Below are 15,689 nucleotides of genomic sequence, written 5' to 3'. Positions count from 1 at the left end.
TCTACGCTTAGTTGGAGAACATAAGAGAATATTAGTTCAGCGATATACTAAAATAGGTACAATTTTACAATATAGAAACGTAATTAATATTTGCTCGATCTCGTCAAAGAAGACATTACGTTCATGTTGATACGTAATAAATGTTTAGTTTTCCAAATAGCTAAACGATAAGTTTATTAGGTTATCAAAATGTACCAATAAAAAATCGTAATTTATTTTGAAAATACGATATTTAAATTGTACTTAAACACTGATATATTAAAATATTGGATTCTACTTATCTACATAGAGCAGTACCTACTTATTTTATCATAAAATTAGTTTCAAAATCAGATTGCCAAATTGAGAACGCTTGAAAAAATATTTAGATAAAAATTCCTGGAAATACTAGTATAAAAATAATAATATAGAAGCCTATCTAAAAGTTTTGGTTAGATTTGCGTGCACAATTATTATCCTAAGAAAACTCCCTTTATTATGAAATTAATGAAAGCTAGGGGTCGCGACCCTCTACAATAAGAATTACGAGTTACGACGCAGAAAGAGTTAGAGAGAAAATATTAAGAAAGTTGTACAAAAGCGTGCATAAGCTGTCTTATATTATGGACTAAGGGCCAGCGCGGGCCAGACCTTAGTTATTTTATAAAAGGTTTATTCGTTATTTTGTTTTAATAAAGGAGTATAAAATCTTTAAGAACTTTCAAACTATGAGGGTGTCTAGCAGGGGGTTGCCATGGCTACTACACATACAGCATACTAAGCATACAGCAAGTGTCTGGTAATGCATGACGTGATTTCTAACACTATTCCAAAGAAAATATAAAAAAAATAGACTTTAGTCGTAGACGTAAGATTTTTTACACCTTTATTACCTCTTATCTCCCAAAGCCACCATGATCCAAACAAACGTTCCTCCCAGTGTTGGGGACAATACGCAGAGAAACTTTCAGCTTTTATATAATAACGAAGGTCTGGCACGCGCTGGCTCTTTCTCTATTAGACCTCTCGAGTCTAGCAGACTATCATTCGAAGTAAATGAAAAAGTCAGAAAAACTTAAGCAATAAGTCCTACTCTGTCACATATTGCTAGGGTTCGTAATAGGAATACATTATACCCATATTTTATTTATGCAGTACATAAAATGGATCCATTAGATGAAAACCAGTCACGCTGACTAGGCGGTAAATACGCCCACCACAAAGACTTCTAATATTTACGATCATTCATCTTATGTCACTTTGCTAAGACAGATTGCTATGAATTTACAATAAATACCTAACAGGATTTAGAAAATACGACTTTTATATTATACCAACTAGCTTATGCCGGCGATTTTGTCCGCGTGGACTACACAAATTTTAAACCCCTATTTTACACCCTTAGGTTTGATTTTAACTATGAGATTTTAACATAAGCTTAATAAAATATGTCATACTGCTAATTGCAAATTCTTTATCGACACTTCAAAACTGACAGACTTTCATACAAACTTCAAACCCCTATTTTACCCCTTTAGAGGTTGAATTTTGAAAAATCCTTTCTTAGCGGACGCCTACGTTATAATAGCTATCTGCATGCCGAATTTCAGCTTGATGATCCGTCCAGTAGTTTGAACTGTGCGCTGATAGATCAGTCAGTCAGTCAGTCAGTCAGTCAGTCACCTTTTCCTTTTATATATTTAGACTAGCGACCCGCCCCGGCTTCGCATGGGTGCAATGTAGATACTAATGTGGTGTCATTGTGGTGTCATTGCCTCGGAAACTCTCAAATGAGAGGATTTCTTCCGACCTAATTCACATTATTTCAATTTCTCTAGGGATCTCTAGTTTTTTGAGAATTAAACTATAGCTATAAACCTTCCTCTTGAATCACTCTATCAATTGGTGCAAAACCGCATTAAAATCCATTGCGTAGTTTAAAAGATCTACGCGTTCATACATACAGACAGCGGGAAGCGACTTTATTTTATAAGTACTATGTAAAGAAGATTATATATTTTTTATATTAAATTTTATATAATTTATATTCCCTCCGGCGGTGTTATCACTAGATTTTAATATGGGTTTATTCTAGGGGTAGATAGACAAATACCTGAAAAGCCGGCAACGGATTCGTGGTTCCTCTGGTGCTGCAAATGTTCATGGGCGGCGTTAATCACCTAATATCTGCAGGTGAGACCCACCTGCTCGTTTGCTCGCTATTTTTTTTATATCTACTCCTAATAGTTGAAAAGTCTATATACTCTAGTAGATAGGGGTATACTGATTAGTGATTATACCTATGTAAGTGTCAACCATGAATCAAGTTAAAAACTTGATACCAGATTTACTTTGGTTAATCTACCAAAACTGTAAAGGTGTCTTATCAGGACATTTGCCCATTAATCTAAATTCTAAAGGCCAGTGTACTTACTTAAAAACTTACAATAAGGCCTCTGTTAGCTAAACTTACTGTTATCCGGTGAAGAGTTTTCCCATCCATCTCCCAAGCTTTTTAGCAAAACGATTAACCTGACGCTACATGACATATACACAATAAATGACCCAATATAAAATTGTACGTAAAACAGTTGTAAAAAAAAGATACCTACATAAAGGTCGAATAAAAACATCCTTTTTTAAAATCGGTTAATAAAACTTCACCTACCTAAATAATACGTAGACATAGATATGTATACACGTCACAGAAAGTTGGATCGAAGTCGTCAAAGTTTTTGGGTAAAGTTCATGCCATTTTTTTGTTGAATAGTCGAGAGTGGACGATCGGATCAATTTGTTATTTTGACGTAAGGGTGCGGGGATCGCGGAGCGTTCTACACGGCTGGATTGGAACGCAAGCGGTCTAAACTGCGGGCCATAAGAGCGCGCGAGACACGTTCGTTCTACGCATGCGTAGGGTCTGACTCCTTTACCGATGTTGGCCTACAAACATTGATGTAAAATAAACAAGATATAAACAAGCCTGAAACATACCATATACTAGTCAGCCGCGCGGTGTGAATGTGACGTATCCAACTGGATCCTAGATTACGTAGTACAACTTCTAGAATTTGTAATACGAGATCATTAGGTACCTACTGTAGATACGTAGGGGCCACACTCCTAAAATCGCATGCCGTTGGTGTCTCGCGTGCTAATTGTGTGTCATAGTTTCGTAGGTACAATACTTTGTACGAATCGGACACACGTCACTGGCGCGTCCCATTTGACGTTCTGCCGCATATGTGGCATCGCAAGTAAGAAAGAAAAACGTTTATTTCTTAAATAAACGCAACGCGTTCTGTTTGTTTCAAGTTTTAGAAGAATGAAAGCACTGGAGAAAATACAAACACAAATTGAAAAACCATACTAATTTGACAAAATTCCCTTGACTGTGTACATTTTCAGACAATCTGTATACACTGTACTAAAATGTACACAGATTCTGTCTGTCTGTCTGCTAGCTTTTCACGGCTCAACAGTTTAACCAATTTTGATTTGAAATTTGGTTCAGGTAGCTTACGTCTCGGGGAAGGACACATGCTACTTTTTATCCAGGAAAATCAAAGAGTTCCCACAGGATGTTCAAAAATCCTAAATCCACGCTGACGAAGTCGCAGGCATCATCTAGTCAAAAATATGCGAGGTTTTCTTTAGCCAGTTAATAATTTATTGATCTAAAAAAATATTTATTGTATCTTTAAATTCTTATATCAACGGTCACAACCGCAAATTTTTCTCCTATGCGAGTACAAACTAAATTGCAAAACCACAGCCGTAGGTAAGGTTTATGATGAAAGAGTAAATTCGACCAACAGCTGCAGTATTTGTAACAGAATGACGTTTTTCATATTTTTCCATAATATTCTAAATTCTAATGCATTTTGTTTGAACGAAGGTTACGAAATGAAAAATCTACATTATTTACTTAGTAGAGTTATTAAAAAAAGCGGTGATAGCCTAGTGGTTAAAAAGTAGATATCCTAATCTCTTAATTATAAGATTGATGCCGTTATCAATATCGAGCAAAAAATCACGTTTTGTTGTATGGGACTTGGGAGCCCCCTTAATTTTTTTTTTTTTTTTTGTATTTGTTGTTATAGCCTGGTGTCAGCCGGACAGACGGACAGACAGACGGACAAACAGCGGAGGCTTAGTAATAGGGTCCTGTTTTACCCTTTGGGTACGGAACCCTAAAAATATGTTTATACTTTGGAGTAGCATATTTTGAAGTCGATTGAAAGGAACCGTTATTTCTTTCTCAAATGAAAGATAGCACAAGTTAGAGAAAAAGACTAGGTACTTGCACGGTAGGTACAGTTAATTTCAAAATAATTGACCTAAATAGGCTTCTTAAATTTTAAAGCCTCCATTTTCGCAGCTTTTAAGTCGGGAAACTTTTTACGCCCTAAATGTGCTAAAGCGCTCAGTTTTTCGCTACTCCTGATGAATGTTTTTTGCTTCTGTATAACTTTTTGTAATTACCCGAGTACGTTTCTGTTTTAAATCGAAATTGGATATAGGGACAGGTTTTCCCTTTTATTTACGTGAAAAGGAATTTTCATTTTCAGTAGATGAAGGATTCTAATGCAATGTAAAAGTAAATATTTATTTGTAAATGTGATACACAAAATAATACCTATAAGTACGCGACGACACGGGTTGAAATGACAATCGGGGAGGGAACGCCTCTTACACCCGCATAGCCCCCGCGCTATCCCGGTGTGGGCGATCCCGGGTGACGTGTGGGTGTGCGGGGTGTCCCCCCGCCTCATACCCCAATTGTCATGTCGACCTGTCGTGGACTAGGTATATATGATAGGTATTTTCTGTAAGAGATCGCTTTACATAGATAAGATCTTATTTATATTACCTAGATGCTAGATAATATTTTTGGAAATAATAAAATAATATGTAAGTAATTATAATTTACATATTTTGTAAACATTATTCTAATGAGTAGGTACCTTATCTTTTTTGTAAACAAAAGGAGTAATAAATGAAGAAATCATACCTATGTTGTGTTGTTTTATTGTTCGTTCTTAAGATTTTAATTTTAGATAAGTAGGTGCGTAGGTAAGATTCATATTATTTTGTAAAACCATATTTTCATAGGTAGGTAAGCTAGCGCGCACCACGGTGCAGTGAGTTGCCGCATTCCGTAAATTTGAATTTTGAATGTATCAAAATCCGGTGCGGAATTAATTTCGCACTGCGCGCGCTACCATAGAGTTCTTCACAGATTTTTCAGGAAAAAACTCTTACATTTATCTAACATTCAATGTAACATTTCAAATTCAAGACTATTTGAGATGTATAGAGCGTACTTGGCCTATCAGCGTTATATCGCTGGTATAATAAGTCTGTCTCGTTTCAAGGGAAACTTAAGAATGGACAAAGCCAAAGTACGCTCTGCAGATCTCAGCCTTCTATCATCTTTGCCGGCCCTATCATGAGATGTATGTATAATGAGGGAAAACGTGTCCGTGAAAAACATTAGAGAAAAATGGCTGTTCATAGCGAGTGAATTCATGAATAGTGAAAATATTTCAGTGAAAGCGCGTCACGTAGGGAGACGGCCCCCTGGGAGGTCGGGAAATGCCAACGCGTGCCTACATCGATATGAAATGCTTAGGGTTATGATGTAAGATAGTTTGGAAGTGGCTTGGCATTTACAGTGTTTCTGAGACCTCCCTGCCTTGTAGGTTTTCCAAATCCCAACTGGGTCAGTTCCTATATGCCTTCTTAGTTCATATTTGAGGCTCCATATTGATTCGTGAGAGCAGCGACAACGCACTGGTTAAGTCTCCTACTCCGGAGATCGGGGATTCAACCCCGGGCAGACAATGACTCGGTATTAGGTAGGTATATGCTCTGTTCTTGCCAACCTGCGATCATCATCATCAACCGATAGACGTCCACTGCTGGACTTAGGTCTCTTGTAGGGACTTCCACACGCCCCGGTCTTGCGCCGCCTGAATCCAGTGGCACCCTGCGACTCGTCTGATGTCGTCCGTACACCTAGTGGGGGTCTTCCAACACTGCGACTTCTGGTACGAGGTCGCCATTCCAGCACCTTGGGACCCCAACATCTATCGGTTTTACAGTGCCCTGCCCATTGCTACTTCAGCTTCGCAACCCGTTGAGCTATGTCGGTTACTCTAGTTCTCCTACGGATCTCCTCATTTCTAATTTGATTACGTAGAGAAACTCTAAGCATAGCTCTCTCCATCACCCGCTCCCTAAGTTTTCTTATGAGGCTCATAGTTAGCGACCATGTCTCGGATCCATATGCCAACCTGCTATAGGAGACGGCATTTCAAGAAGAAGAATGCAAATATGCCACATCTAGTAAAATTATACCAGTTACATGCACATAGATAGATAGCTGTCTTCCGTCACGAAATACATTCGAAGCGTGCGATTTTACTTTACCCCACCTGATATTCAGAGCTATTGGTTGAATTGATGAATTTGATTATCACCTGATATTGAGATGCCACGGCGAAAGGGGAAGATGCCAGCTTTCGTTAACTTGGTTTACTTGAAGCAATAAACCTATTTTATTTTATCACGTTTTTATTTCGTCATGGGATTGTTTCGTTTATATCGATAGTTGTCTCATAAGATTTTCGTTAATGTATTTTGTTACTAATTAATTTTAAGTAAGTACAAACACTATTATGGGAAGGCGCTGGCCCCTAAGATCCCTATCACTACAAAGCACGGGTCTCCTCTCAGGGTTTATGGCAATAGTCTACCACGCTGGCCATGTGCGGATTAGTAGACTTCACACACCTTTGAGAACATTATGGAGAACTCTCGGGCATGCAGGTTTTTCTTCACCGTTATAGCAAGTGATATTTAACTTCTTAAAACGCACATAATTCCGAAAAGTAACGACAGTATTACAACATTTATATATTATTGCAAACCCCTTATTCAGGCTAAACCGGTTTTCAGTAGAAACCACATAAAAAATTTCACACCACACTAACGCTAGTGGTTTTTTTGTTTACTTATTAATTTCATAAAACACTCACTAAAAATTGAGAACGAAGTAAGGCAAACATGAACGTACCCATACTGTAACGCAGGTACATATACTAATTTGTAGAGCACTGTCTCTGTCGTTGAGACGCACAAAACGTCACATATGTAGGTATGAGTGACAGAGACTACGCAGTACAAAGCCGAAATGTCATTCTAAAGGCCGATGTACATTACTTTCTGCCGCGTACTGTACACAAGTGTAAGTGCCGTATTCGTACAAAGTCTACGTATGAAACTTTCCGTATGCTTTTTATTAAAATTTGGGACAGGAACTTAGCATAAGCTCAAGATATCCTGTTTCCTTGAACCGGTAGAATTTCATGAAAATTTTATATAAGCTTTTAACCATAATGCCTTGTCTTGTTTACACTAAAATGGCGACAGGGAGATGGGATTTAAAAATATAACAAGATCTTTGGACGCTTACAAAAATACACAGAAAATAAGCAGAATATTTAAAAAAATGCAGATTTTTATCGTTATAAATATACCACTATACTCATATTATAAATGCGAAAGTGTGTTTTTGTTGGGTTGTCCTTCAATCACCGTAGCAATCTACGGAGAAACGGATCGACGTAATTTTTTTGAATGGGTTTAATGCATCGATCGATGGTTTAGTGAAAGACCTGGAAAGTGACATAAACTACTTATAATTAGGTGCAGGACTTTTTGTATTTACAGACACAAAAAGGCTTGACAAATTTTCTTCGAAATTATCTTTTTAGGGTTCCGTACCTCAAAAAGAAAAACGGAACCCTTATAGAATCACTTTGTTGTCTGTCTGTCTGTCTGTCTGTCAAGAAACCTACAGGGTACTTTCCGTTGACCTAGAATCATGAAATTTGGCAGGTAGGTAGATCTTATTATAGGTCTAAAGGTCTTCACCTGTGCATTCTAAAACAGATTTTTATTTATTTTTATGTATAATAGTTTTTGAATTATCCTGCAAAATGTCGAAAAAATACGATTGTAGTACGGAACCCTCATTGCGCGAGCCTGACTCGCACTTGGCTGGTTTTTTTTAATGTGATATCTGTGAACATAAAAAGTCCTGCACCTGATTAAAAGTAGTCTATGTCACTCTTCAGGATCATTTCCAAATCGCCCCTGCTGGATATATTACCCGGGATGTCCCACTTTGTCTGATGGGAGGCTTCGGCCGTGGCTAGTTACCACCCTAGCGGTAAAGCCGTGCCGCCAAGCAATTTAGCGGTACAGTAAGATGCCGTGTAGTAACCAAAGGGTACTTACACAACAAAATTCAAACATAGAATTTATAAAAATTCTTGTATCTGAATTTTAAAAAAAAATAGGTAGATGACAGCGTCCACTACTGTGCAAGGAAGATTGTCAAAGTTTTTTAGTTCAACAGTTTTTAATAAGAAAGTAAATTAAACTTAGTTCTACTCGAATGAACTTAGAGGAGAAAACTAGTAAAATACGTGACATGAACCAACAATTTTGTGCTCAAAGTTGGAATTTTTGTATATTTTCGCCACCTACTACATAAAGTCCGGAAAATTGAGTAAGGTAGGCACTCATCAGGCATTTGCCCACAACAAAGAATTTCATTTAATTAAAAAACCGGCCAAGTGCGAGTTGGGCCTTTTTTTATACACAGGAAATGCCTGACGCCAGTAGCGTGCAGGTCATAGAGGCATAAATGCACTGCTTACCCCAGTTGTAAGCTCAATGCATATTTTTCATTATGACCTGCCAGTAAACAGGTTCCAACCTAACTAATGCCTACCCTAGCTTCAAACCCTGTGCACGCCACTGCCTGACGCATACCCCTCCGTCAGGGGAAACAAAGAGGTTATGTGGGGCTTGCACCCACTAAAACCTGTGTTCCTCCCTCGACAGCCTAACGGTTGCGCGGATATCACTTAGTAGTAGGTATTGCTACCGCGAAAGTCCGAGTTGGGCCTCCTTTACAGACAGTGTTTACAAGTACAAGTAAGTAGAATTTATTCTATTACTAGCTGATGCCCCGCGAACTCTTTGATTTTCCGGGATAAAAGTTGCCGTTGGATAAAGATTGGTTCCGTACCATTATCTATAAAACGGCAAAAAATCAAGTTTGTTGTATCTCCCCCTTAAGTATTTATTTTATTCTGCTTTTTAGTAGGTATTTGTCATGATAGCTGCAACAGAAATACATCATCTGTGAAAACTGTCGAACTGTCATGGTTCATGAGATACAGCCTGGTGACAGACTGACAGACAGACGGACAGACGGACGGACAGCCTAGTCTTAGTAATAGGGTCCCGTTTTACCCTTTGGGTACCCTCAAAACGACACCATATCGCTTTGAAATAAAAGCCTAACAAATGCCTAACAACAAGCTAGCGAGTACATCAGCTTGAAAACTGTTCACTAGAACATTCCGTTTATTCTACAAAGCAGTGGAGTTAACAAGGATATTGCTATACAATATACTGGGATATACAAAGTTTGATAACACGTGATATATCGGGTAGCGAAGGCATCCAATCCCATTGATTTACAGCGCCAATCTTTAGACTGGCCGACAGTTTCATCACCTCACTTGACTACCACTCGTGTGACTATAGTACGCGCAGAAAGTAATGTACAACCACAGAGAATTCAACTCCTAGAGTACGCATATACAAGGTTTTGCATGAAACAAAATCGTGAACTGTTGACGGGGGACAGGGTAGAATGCTTTGTTGTGATTGGTGGACTTAAAAGTCACGTAATCGAAACAATGTGCGGAATGAGGGTACCGAACGGGCGTGGGCCGACTTTTATGCTAAGCAAGTGCCTAAGCTTGGTGAGCGGGGGTGTTTGGCTATTAGGCGTCTATTAGATGGTATGTGTGTACAACATACCTACAGTGTGACAAGACTCTTTTGGCGCGTGGCGAAAATCGGAACTAACGTTGCCGTCATGTGTACCCTCCGTCAAGTCTCCAACAGCGCCCCCTGTCAATGTCATTCAAGTGCCAAAAGAACCTATCCGCACTGTACATGTAGAGCGTAGTCTCTGTCGTTGAGACCGACAAAACGTCATATAGGTATGAGTGACAGAGACAACGCTCTACAAAGCCGAAATGTCATTCTCAAGCCCGATGTACATATACTTTCTGCCGCGTACTGTACTATGTTTAAGTTAGCGCAAGATTACTTACGTAACTACAAAGAGTTGGAAATAATAACAAAATGGAGCGGTGGCCGGTGATAGCCTAATGGAGACGTCAAGCTATTCGAGAGGTCGGGGGTTCGATCCCGGGCACGCGCATGTTTCGGAGTTATGTGCATTTTGAAAAATTAAAGTGAGTGAGTGAGTGAGTGGTATTTCGCTTTTGTATATATAGATGAACCCTGAAAACATTATACTTTTTTTGGGCAATCAATCCACGGCCACAATAAACATCAAAAAGTAGCCGGAAGCCCACTAAAATACACACGGAGTTAGGGTAATGTTTTTATCCCACCTTAGCAAATACATCCCCCGACGCAGGGGCTGATACAACGTGGGGATGTCACATGATATGAAATGAAATGAAAATTTATTTATCACAACAATGTCGGTTTACAGTTTAGTGTAGATATATTCACGAGCTGCCCACCGCTGTCGGCGACATACATTTCGCTGAAGATTGACGTCACTGAAATAAAAGGCAATAAAATAGTTTTTAAATGTCACCAAGAGTTTGCTTTTTTCGGGTTCCGAAAAATGCCAATGGGACCCTGTCACTAAGCCTCCGCTGTCAATCCGCTCGTCTGTTTGTCAGTGGGCTGTATCTCATGAACCGTAATAGGTAGAGAGTAGAAGTTTTTACGGAGTGTGTATTTCTGTTGCCGCTATAAAACCAAATAATAAGAATAATTATACACTTCAATTTTATTTATTTGTATAGTAATTCAAATGTCTTTATTTTAGGTAGGCTTACGACGGCGACGCTTATAGTACGTCAAGGCTCGACCACTGAAAGCAGCAGTAGATGGGCATTAATTATTGCTACTTTTATTAAATCATTCTTATTTGATGAAATTATTATCTTTCACCACAGAGAATTCACTGGCGATTTTTCACGGATAGTGATTTTTCAATTTTCGCACTTACCATTGTTCTCTTTGGCATGCAGATAGCTATTATGACGTAGGCATTCGCTAAGAAAGATTTTTTAAAATTCAACCCCTAAGGGGGTGAAATAGGAGTTTGAAATTTGTATAGTCCACGCGGCCGAAGTCGCGAGCATTAGCTAGTATACAATAATTTTGTTAGATTTTACTTCGTGATTTTAGATCAAGTTTTATCTAGACAAGAAAAGGCTTTTCACGTTACTTTTCACATGCTATCTGTGAATGATCCATCTCTAGATAGTAGAGATTTATTAACTAAAGTTCGGATTTAGGTACCTCTTCCACTCTCGTGATTATGAATGCTGTAACACGAGGCATTGAGATGCAAAGTGCAGCCGTGTACTCATGTCCTCAGCCTCGCTAACGCGCAAAACAAATTTATGCTAGGCACGGCTTTTCGTACTTAAGCCGGATTGCCAAGTCACCGACATTTTAAAATCTCTGTACGTACATAATATGCTCACGTTGTTTCTTCGCAATTTTTGATATTATGTTCAGTTTATTCAAATATTATTTAGGAATTTGCATTTTTAAGCAAGTTACGTAAGCGGCAACCAGAAGGATTTTTGAAGGAAACGAAGATAGGCTTTTACTAAATTTATATTCTTAAATCTTTACATTTTAACTTAACCTAACGTCTGCACTCTGCACCGAGGTTAGATGCAGAGTTTCACATAGTGACGACCTAAATCTAATCTAATCTAACCTAACTAAGAGACTGCGTCGAGGTGTGACGACAGACTGCCCACCCTTCACATCTCTCACTTGGTTTAAATACCTTAATGTTAAAATATAGCTAAATCTCAATTAGTTGCGGAGTCACGTATGGCAATTAGGTAGTTTCTTGCTGACGGAGCGCTGGACTTATGACCTAGTGACTTAGCCTTCAAAGATGGTTTGCTGCGTAAGTGATTTGAACTAGGTTATCGTCATGTAACAAGCACTGTAAGCTTTCAAGGTTGCTAAACAATCAATTACGATTGCTTAAGCAACGTTGACCCAAGTCGATAATTGGATGAATGACCGACTTTGGAAGTCTAAAGATTTTTTTGTTGCCAACTTGCATCGGAGAGTACCTTAAGGGATGATTTATGCCAACACGTGGCGGGCAAGAGCCGTGCCACGTGCGAGGCGCGGACGACGTACACGGACATGGCACGTTGAAGCATAAACTGCTTCATATAAAATGTTCGTGATATTTTGAATCCATGCCTCGTCCACGGCACGGCCCGTTCTCTGTAAGTACCTACCTACAGTATTTTAATACCAAATACTAGAGTTCATTCCCTATGTTTCAGTCCTTGAAAATTTATGTAACAAAACAAATGCTCCACATTTGAATGCAAAATGCAACCGAATTCGCATAAACTCGCACCGTAATTCACTGGTTTTGCCAATACCCATAACTAGTTTATGCTAGTCAATCCTAGCTATAATTTCAACTGAAAACTAAAGTTTATGATATTTTGAGTCTAAAACATGAGTAACTTTGCCTACACAGATTATTCATATGCGCAAAAACAATTTGCAATAAATGTACCTACCTACTCAAATAGGTCAAAAACCGGCCAAGTGCTTGGTGGGCCACGCGCAGTGTAGGGTTCTGTAGAACTCCTTAACATGTGAATGTACATTTATTGTGCGTTTCTTGAGAGAGAAAATCGCCGATAGATAGTTAGTCGTTTTCTCGTCGGCGGTCGGACCACTGAGTGCCTTATGTTAGTTACCCAGATTATAAAAATGGTTATTCATGGCGAAGCAAGGAAAATTTGTCATCTACTAGTACGAGTGGAGAGAACAAATTCATTTACTGTGTCACAACGAGGGTTTACACTCACCACTTTGGCTATAATGAATGCTTTAAAACGGAGCTTTGTAATGCAGAGTGCATCTGTGTTTCCGCATGTCATCCACGTTGGTAATGCGTAGAATAAATGTATGCTGGACAGTGGACACGTTCTAAAAATCATTTTTATGAAACCAACCTCAAATGGTAAAATAATTCTTTTTTAGGGTTCCGTACCTCAAAATAAAAAAAAGGAACCCTTATAGGATCACTTTGTTGTCTGTTTGTCTGTCTGTCCGTCTGTCCGTCGTGTCTGTCAAGAAAACGTAGGGTACTTCCCGTTGACCTAGAATCATGAAATTTGGTAGATATAGGTAGGTCTTATAACACAAGTAAAGTAAAATAAATCCGATAAAAATATTCAACTTTTGCGCTCAAAACTCGCGTACCACTAAGAAAAAAGTCGAAGTCGAAGGAATTTGCAGTAGGTAGGTACTTAAAAATCTTCATCATCCTTTCTTTTTACCTAAATTTTCCTCTAATTTTCATTTAACAAGATTCCTGCTAAAAAGCAATAAATCCAAGAGAGCAATTATTCAGCTCATTTAAACAGTAAATGCCGAGTTTATGTCGGTAACTATTTTCTTACGGCCAATTACTTCACAATTCCGCTTTGAATGTGTATTTATCTTGGAATAATTTATAGGCTTAAGTAGTATACTTTAAATACGACAAAAGGCAGTTCGTGATTCGAAAGGTCCAGGGGCGCTATAATCTTTCTATAATCTTGCAAATACTGCAACAGTTTTCTATTTCTATCTTTGTAACACTTTGGGCAGAGCAGTCGTGGCCATTATGAAGTGTCATTTTTCCATGGCTCGAAGGAAGATGAGAATTTGCCTATTCTATGATGAATTCTCACGGTGGGAGATTATATCCAAAGAACTTCTTTTTTTTATATATTTTTGTTTAAAGGGCTTTTATACATCGTGTATTATACATGACAACCCTAATCTGAAGAACTTTAAATATTTGACATTGTACTGCCGCCAAATGACGCCAATGAGTTCTTGGACGATAAGATATATTATAGAGACAGTAGTAAAGCGTCATAAATAAGAAATTTCATCAATTATTATAGATAGATACCACATAATGCAATGTCAACAATCTATATAATTATTAAGCAGATCATTGTATCTATTGGTTATATCTCCTTTGATATGCTTATCTATTAATTAATTTGTTATCAAATCCACTGATTTATCTAATTACTTACAGTAGCACATTTAACCAAGCTAAAGTAATAATATTATAATCGATGAATGGTATTGCGATCATTCGAACTGGTTATTATTGGTTTTTTGAGTATAATTTTCACGAAACAACTATTAGATTTATGATAAAAATAACTTTCAACAAAAATGAACTTTTAACTATTAATTTAGTTACATTTTTGCTTTTCTGGCACTTGACGACTTGACGAATACCCACTACGTCGACTGACGGATACGGCTTCTGATGGCTACGGCAACTGACAAATTATCAGGGCATCTAACAGCTACTACGCTTGACTGCTACGCCGCGCCGCGAGACGGCTACAGCGCCTGGCGACTACGGTGCCTTACGGCTACAACATCTAACGGCTACTGCGTCTGATGGCACCTAACAACACCTGACTGCTACGGAACCTGATAATCATCAGTACTATTACCTGTCTTCGTTTTTGCCAGCGTTCTGGTTACATCCTGTATTTTGTAAGAGTGGTTGCGCACTAGATCCGGCGTAAAACAAAAGTGCACAACGTCTCAATAAATAATACTACGTCTACTGACCGACTTTTACTTATTAGTCCCTCCCCTGTCTCATTCCTGTTACCCCGCAGGATTGCTCTGTCTAGACATCTCCATCAATCGACTGTACGAAGTGTTTTTAAGCTGTGGTGATGTATTCGCACTTTAACTGGCTGGATTAGTACTAGACTGCATCCGGCAATCATGGCTTGTAATGTATATTTAATTGCATATATCGGCTTGTTTGATTACAAATTACCGGCCTGACATACCATGGGGAATATCGTCATCTAATTACAGGATAGGATATATCAATGAATTAATTATAACATTACACCCAAATTGCTTAACATAATAGTCGTCTTAAGCTGGGTCCATACTAAGTTTTATTTTAATAGCGAGCAAACGTGCAGGCGGGTCACCTGATGTTAAGTGATTACCGCCTCCCATGAACATTTGCAGCACCAGAGGAACCGCCGATGCGTTGCCGGCCTTTCAGGAATTTGTTGGTCCCCATGTTGTAATCTAATGGGAACACCGCCGAAGGCAGTTGATTCCACAGTTTGCAAAAAAGCAAACATGAAAAGCAAGCATTCATTTCGCAAGCATAATCAATATATAAAAAATTCAAAGTGCTGACTGACTGACTGACTGACTGACATATAATATATCAACGCATAGCCTAAACCGCTGGTCCTAAAGACATGAAATTTGGGGGGTCTATTCTTTGTAAAGAATAAGTATCCACTAAGGAAGGATTTTTCGTTAAATGGGGGATGGAAGTGATGCCATTTGTTTCCTGTAGGCCACGCGGGCGAAGCCGCGGGCAGAAGCTAGTAACATAATATCATAGTTAATTCGTCAACTTACAGGATTAACCGCAACTCTCGTAAATATAGTTAGAAGCAGTTTAAATGTATTGTCCCCTGCCTAATCGTATGTCCCTTGTGACCGTCCCTTGTCGC

The 15,689-nt window shown here is 38.6% G+C and overlaps 1 protein-coding gene and 1 long non-coding RNA gene across 5 annotated transcripts in view; both read right to left on the bottom strand.

Moving 5' to 3' along the window:
* LOC117984384 (zwei Ig domain protein zig-8-like) overlaps positions 1-2,878 on the bottom strand; it is a 47,728-nt gene extending 44,850 nt beyond the window's left edge. For all 4 annotated transcript variants that reach the window (XM_034971009.2, XM_069500149.1, XM_069500150.1 and 1 more), the window contains exon 1: positions 2,648-2,878. Coding sequence is in view for 3 of the 4 variants with exons in the window: in XM_069500149.1 (XP_069356250.1) it covers positions 2,648-2,666 (19 nt within the window). In the remaining variant the exon portion in view is untranslated. The remainder of the gene's footprint in view (positions 1-2,647) is intronic.
* Positions 1-15,689, bottom strand: part of LOC138402649 (uncharacterized) — a 305,836-nt gene that overhangs the window by 87,482 nt on the left and 202,665 nt on the right. The window lies entirely within an intron of this gene.

The sequence above is a fragment of the Maniola hyperantus genome, chromosome 8 (genome assembly GCF_902806685.2).
Source record: "Maniola hyperantus chromosome 8, iAphHyp1.2, whole genome shotgun sequence".
Classification (NCBI taxonomy): Eukaryota; Metazoa; Arthropoda; class Insecta; order Lepidoptera; family Nymphalidae; genus Maniola; species Maniola hyperantus.
This window is presented reverse-complemented; position numbering and strand designations above follow the sequence as displayed.